General features: G+C 49.8%; 3 protein-coding genes and 1 non-coding gene across 4 annotated transcripts; 2 read left to right on the top strand and 2 right to left on the bottom strand.

Moving 5' to 3' along the window:
- Nucleotides 1-94: 94 nt before the first annotated feature.
- On the top strand, nt 95-252 carry Pmar_PMAR007670 (hypothetical protein; the record flags this gene model as incomplete). The annotated part of the gene is made up of 1 exon (XM_002769212.1): nt 95-252. A coding segment is annotated over one exon (158 nt), but the record flags the coding sequence as incomplete, so codon positions are not given.
- A 69-nt stretch (nt 253-321) lies between these two features.
- Nucleotides 322-1699, top strand: Pmar_PMAR007669 (hypothetical protein; the record flags this gene model as incomplete). Its single annotated transcript, XM_002769211.1, has 1 exon — nt 322-1699. One exon carries the CDS (start codon nt 322-324, stop codon nt 1516-1518), a length of 1197 nt encoding a protein of 398 aa, XP_002769257.1. The 3' UTR covers nt 1519-1699.
- Nucleotides 1700-2014: 315 nt separating this feature from the next.
- Nucleotides 2015-2100, bottom strand: Pmar_PMAR007668. The gene has a single exon. It is a non-coding gene; the product is annotated as a tRNA-Ser (tRNA).
- Nucleotides 2101-2777: 677 nt separating this feature from the next.
- On the bottom strand, nt 2778-4656 carry Pmar_PMAR007667 (Fumarate hydratase class I, aerobic, putative; the record flags this gene model as incomplete). Its single annotated transcript, XM_002769210.1, has 3 exons — nt 2778-4307; nt 4398-4472; nt 4591-4656. The coding sequence occupies 3 exons, from the start codon at nt 4654-4656 to the stop codon at nt 2778-2780; spliced, it is 1671 nt and encodes a 556-aa protein (XP_002769256.1).
- Nucleotides 4657-6246: the final 1590 nt, after the last annotated feature.

Genomic DNA, 6246 nt, shown 5'->3' with positions numbered 1-6246 from the left:
GAGCTGAGTGATGCTAACGTGAAGTCTTTGGAAGGCATAAAGCTGCCCGAGGTAACATGGGAGTATCTGTTCTAATGTGATTGTCGCCTTTCAGTCGCTCCCAGGAGGAGATTATTGTCTCACCGCGGTAGCAGAGTTTGACAAGAGTTGGAATAAGACAGATTCCCCAGACCCCAACGTGCCGCCATGGAGCCACTTGGTCAACAGTCGTGTCCAAGATCATTACTCATGGAACTGTGAAGCGCCTTCGAGGTGATACCTGGGGCGGCTCTGACTGGGAGTATGATCATTTACGGTAGGATCGAATCGAGCCGGCGTAGGATGTACGTGGCGACGCCCTCTAGTGCGAGTATCACGGTGAAGCGAGCTCCTAGGCCTACCACTCACGTAGTGTCTGAGTCGCCGAGTGAGGTTCCTCCTTCCCCGACGAAGGCAGTATGGCAGACGGTGCGTATCACTATGGAGTTCCTGAGGATGCCCTCTAGGGTACCAATGATAGTCGAGATCGACCCGACTGGGAAGAGAGGCTCCTTGAAGGCGAAGCTTGTGGGTAATCAACGCTTGGCTCGTGGCACGTACATGCTAGCCGTTCATGAGTTCGGTGACCGAACCAACAGGGGGAAGAAGACTGAGGTACTCACGGTGGAGGTAGAGAGGCAAGATCAAAGCATCGATGAGGAGTTTACCTTTGATACTATCAGCGGAGCGGATCTCTCGGGTCATGGGATCGTCTTGGAATGGTACCCGAGGAAGCTACGGACTGGAGGGGGCGAGGTGGGGGATGGTGGAAAGGACTTCGCTTGGGCGGTGATACCCACAATTGCTGGTGGAGTAGATCCGGACTCGGAGCTCGACTTGATCTGTGAGTGGTCCGGTGGCCAGGGGTATGTGGAAGTGGTCTCCAAAGATGTCGAGGGCGTCTTGTGTGGTGTTAACAGAACCCGAGCGCCGGTCGAAATCCGAGCCGATTGCTGCTCTGAACTTCTCACAGCAGGGGAGCCCTTTGGGGTGACGATGGACGAGTCGGAGAAATTGGCAGTAAACTTCAGATTCGGCGAGGCTGGTCGGAGTGCGTGTAGAGCATGCAGTGCCGGTGATAAGCTCATATTGCGCATGGCTCATAAGGACCACAAGGAGTGTGTACTGGGACGCTTCTCCGCCGAAGACAGCGAGCTAGCTGGAGAGGTCGATTGTAGCGTCTTGAAATCTCATATCGGCAGTTCCTTAGCTGTGACGGGTATAGCATCCAACTTCGCTGCATTGCTGATGGTGATTGGTGGCTTATCTATCATATGCTGGCCCGTGGCATGGTGTGTGAGTAGATATAAGCGGTTACGGAGGAGGGAGGAAGGCTGGCGAAAACTCGGTGGTAACCGGGAAATGGTGTCTTTGAGGGGAGCGGACGACGAAGGTTCTTTGGTCGAGAGCCCGGTGGAGTCTTCTCATGGTGGAATACCGACTGACGGTGGAGATTCTGGGGTGCCACGTCGAGTATTTGAGCGAGGTCCTATGGAATGAGTTGAACCATTTGATACTATTCGTGTATTTCCATTCCTGTCACCTTTTCTGAATCACGAAGATGGCGGTGTTGGAAACGGCGTACGCCTGGGATAGGGGACATGCGCTGGAAAACTGAGAGCAGGATTAGGAGTAAGCATGTCGAGAAGTGGGATTGGAAGCGTCATGTGTTGAGTATCAACGGAGGCAGGATCAGTCGCTATTGGGACGAATGTTAGCAGAATGATTTTCAAAGACACGGAGCCCACATTCATTATGTGGATCATGTTCTGACTCGGATTTTCTCGTTTCAAAGCAAGTTGGATGGATATCGAGTAGCCTCGAGATTTCTCTCCTGGACTCTCCCAAGACTAAGGCATCCTCAACGAAGTGGAAAAACTCGCTATATCCTACGTGTACAACGAACTTCACTTTAAAACTTAGAGGATTAGACTGGCGCAACATAGGTCTCCAGTTGAACCGTGCATCTCTGCGACAACATGAATATCATTATTTACGACAGCGGCAGGATTCGAACCTGCGCGGGCAGAGCCCAGTGGATTTCTAGTCCACCTCCTTCCTTAACCACTCGGACACGCTGTCTTGTATGTGATATAATTCCTTCGCAATTTTTTACTATCGGGAATCCCGATTCGGGATGCATCACGATATTGATCGGATATTCCCAAACAAACCTTATCATCACACACTTATAGTCCGGGTCAGACTGCTTGTTAGTCACAAGATTCAAATCTACGCGACCAAAGACAATAGATCGCTTAGCAACTATTCCTGATCCAATTCTGCATTCACTCCGACCTGCTATTCCTGATCCAATTCTGCATTCACTCCGACCCGCTACCCCGTTAAAATGATACGTTCTACAGAAGCGAATCCAAAGTTCATTATATTTGTAGTCCATGTACAGGCAGACTCAATAATGAAATGGTTGACAGAAAGAAGTTAATAGAATCTGATTCAATGGAAGCCCTCCCGCATAAGGCAGCTTAGTCACGAAACATGAAAGAATAATGCTTCCAGTAGCAACAATCTTCCCAAGAGTAAACCTGCCCCCCGCTCCAACCCTCCCACCATCAAGTGATTGACAACACAAATGATGGCCATTCACTGACGACACGATTTGAAAAAAATGTCGGGCTACATCCTACGAATTTTGGACAAAAAAACTTGCACCGACTCGACACATTAACTTGCAGGACAAACAGATGGCCTGCTATACCCATTATCGTAACCTGAATGAAGAGTTAGGAACTATTTATCTAGTGAGAGAAAGTCATCTTCTGTTCGCTAGCATTGCCCATCTTGAAGAAGTCGTTACCCTTATCATCAACAATGATGAAAGCGGGGAAGTCGACGACATCGATCTTCCACACGGCCTCCATGCCGAGCTCCTCCATATCGAGACACTCAACCTTCTTGATGCTCTTCTCAGCGAGAATAGCAGCGGCACCACCGATGGAGCCGAGATAGAAACCACCGTGCTTCTTGCAGGCATCAGTCACCATATCGCTACGGTTACCCTTACCGATCATGATCATGGAGCCACCGTTGGCCTGGAAGGGCTCAACGTAAGGGTCCATGCGGTTGGAGGTGGTGGGTCCGAAGGAACCGGAAGGCTTTCCATCAGGCTTCTTGGCAGGGCCAGCGTAGTACACGGGGTACTTCTTGATGTAGTCGGGAAGACCCTTGCCGCTCTGAAGCATGTCCATCATTCTAGCGTGGGCGATATCACGAGCAACGATGATGGTACCGGTGAGGGCAACACGAGTCTTAACAGGATACTTGCTCAAGGTGGCGAGAGCCTCCTTCTGGGGCAAGTTCAAATCGATCTTAACAGCCTCCTCATCGTCACTAACAAAGTCAGGCATGTACTTGGCGGGATTCTTCTCGAGCTTCTCAACGAAAACACCCTCGGGGGTTATCTTCGCAAGACTCTGACGATCAGCCGAGCAACTCACACCAAGGCCGACAGGACAAGAAGCACCGTGGCGAGGGAGACGGACAACGCGTACATCGTGCGCGAAGTACTTGCCGCCGAACTGAGCACCGATACCGAGTTCCTGGCAGTTCTTGAGAAGTCTCTCCTCCCAGTAAAGATCCCGGAAAGCACGACCGGTAGAATCACCAGTGGTGGGAAGACCATCGTAATACTTGGTGGACGCCAACTTGACAGTCTTCATAGTCTGGTCGGCAGACTGACCGCCGATAACAACGGCGATGTGATAGGGAGGGCAAGCAGAAGTGCCGAAGTGAGCGATCTCCTTCATAAGGAAGCTCTCAAACTCCTTCTCCTTAAGGAAGGCCTTGGTCTTCTGGAAGAGTTGGAATTTATTGGCAGATCCACCACCCTTGGCAATGACATGGAACTTGTAAGCGAGCTCATCACCAGGATGACCGGCGTAGAGTTCGATCTGAGCGGGCAAGTTGCAGCCAGTGTTCTTCTCCTCGAACATGCTCAATGGGGCGACCTGGGAGTAACGGAGATTATCTTGGGTGTATGCATCATAAACACCCTTGGTAATAGCCTCCTCATCAATACCGCCAGTAAGAACGCGTTCGCCTCTGTAACCGTAGACACAGGCGGTACCAGTATCCTGGCATGAGGGTAGAACGAGACCAGCAGAGATGCAGGCGTTCTTCAACAACTCGAGGGCAACGAAACGATCATTGGCAGAAGCCTCCGGGTCCTCGAGGATCTTCTGGACCTGTGCGAGGTGAGCACTCCTGAAATAGTGCTCAATATCCTTGATGCAGGTTTGCGTGAGGTTAGCGATAGCCTCGGGATCGACCTGAAAAGTTGAACAATGTGAACCAGACTCACTCAAGAGCGCCGATGACATTCACATCATCTGATCCGAAGTGATCGAACATTCGCGTACCTTGAGAAAGTCAAGTCCATCGGGTCCCTTAGCCACAGAGACACCTTCCTTCGAAAGGAGCTCATATTCGGGCTCCTGAAACCAGAACAGCAATCATACAACACCGCAAGGGTTATGAATCTATATAGGAGAGAGTTATTCTAATGTCCACAACGACTGAAGTCCTAATGGGTAAGACTTCCCGAAGTTCTACCTCGCCGTTGGCGTGTGTCTGAAAGAGGGGGGCGTACTTCTCGAAAAATGCCGACCCGGAACTCATTAAGAACAGATTCGAGATAACTGTAGCATCATTATGAACGTCTTTTCGATTCATGTTGCTCGGCTCGGACACTCCCTGTGGGAATCTCAACTCAACAGAGACGAGCTGCAAATCGGATAGCGTCGCTAAATCTTGCAATCTTAAGATTACTCAGTGGTCGTCAACTAGGAGCATGATTTTCAGCACAGGCCCTATAATTCAGGAAGCCTTTCTTAAGGAAGGAGCGTTAGGAATTCCTACTCTCAAGGTACACCTTAAGGAGCAGCTCCTAGATTATAGGCCCGTAACATCAGAGAATAGTCCCTACAACTAGCGTTGTGCAGAACGAACCCCCACGTGAGGGCGTGCTAGAACCCGTGACCTCGCGGTACCATGTGTGTGTGTGTCCTACACTCACGCAGCTCGTGTTATGCGCGTGTCTCACGCAATCACGCAGCGCGCTACGCCCCAGCACCGTATGCTGATCAGCACCGTTAGATCGTGACCGGCGACGCTAGAGTCTAGCCACCCACTGGAGATCACAGTCTAGTGACTAGACTGTGATCTCCAGTGGGTTTTCTGGCTGTCGACCGATCTGACATAGTTTTTAGGCCGGAGAATCTGCAAACGAGTTGGATACGACTATTAAACTGGGAAGGAATCATTGTAGTAGCTGAAAGCAACATCAAATCATATTGGGGAATGTCGGATTACGTTGAGAGTGGACGGTTAAATTAGAAATGTTGGATGGGAAACTACCTGCTCAGCGAGCTCCAGCGGATCAGCGGTGAGCGCAATAAGACGCAAAACTGGTCGGAATTCGGGAAACACTCGGCTGATCACATCATGTAGTTGGAATAAAAAGTTGTACCCAAATTCGAGCATCGTATTGATCAGCGATTAGCTCCTACCATATCGTTCTCCATCATCTTCAAGATGACATCCTCTATCATAGCTCTCATCATATCACTCATCGTCGCTCGTATTGTTGTTGCTAGTGCTGTTGGAGTGATGTGTGTGTTACATCTTGGAGTCATGGCATAACCGCCCCGCCTGGAAAAATTGATCATACAAAGGTATATCTTGGAACGATGGCATAACGGCCCCGCCTAGAGAAATTGACTGTTCTAAGGCACATTTCGGAGTGATGGCATGAACGCCCCGCCTAGAAAGATTGATTGTACTAAAGCACTTCTTGGAGTAATGGCATAACCGCCCCGCGCGGAGGATTTAATTGATTGTACTAGCGTATATCTCGGGGCGGTGGCATAGCTGCCCCATAGCAATCTTGTTGGGAGAGGACAGTGCTGTGAAATCGTTGGAAAATCCTGAGATGGTATCAAAAATGGTGACGTGGATCGACCGCGAGAAAAGGACTGTCAGAGATTGAGACCGACTACTACACTTTCTCAATCCCAAATGCAGCGAGTGAGAGAACAAATTAGGAAAATACAATTTGATTTACGTAGGATGGAAGGAGTTTGTCGCGGAATGAAAGTTCAAACTCGAAATGAAAGACCGCCCGGGAATAAATATTCAAGCTTGTAAAGGAATTCACTAAATTCAATTTACGAGTTCGGAGACCCAAGTTCGAATTCAACGAACACAAGA

The sequence above is a fragment of the Perkinsus marinus genome (genome assembly GCF_000006405.1).
Source record: "Perkinsus marinus ATCC 50983 genomic scaffold scf_1104296966226, whole genome shotgun sequence".
Taxonomy (NCBI): domain Eukaryota; phylum Perkinsozoa; order Perkinsida; family Perkinsidae; genus Perkinsus; species Perkinsus marinus.
The sequence above is the reverse complement of the archived record's forward strand: the minus strand, read 5'-3'. Positions and strand labels throughout refer to the sequence as shown.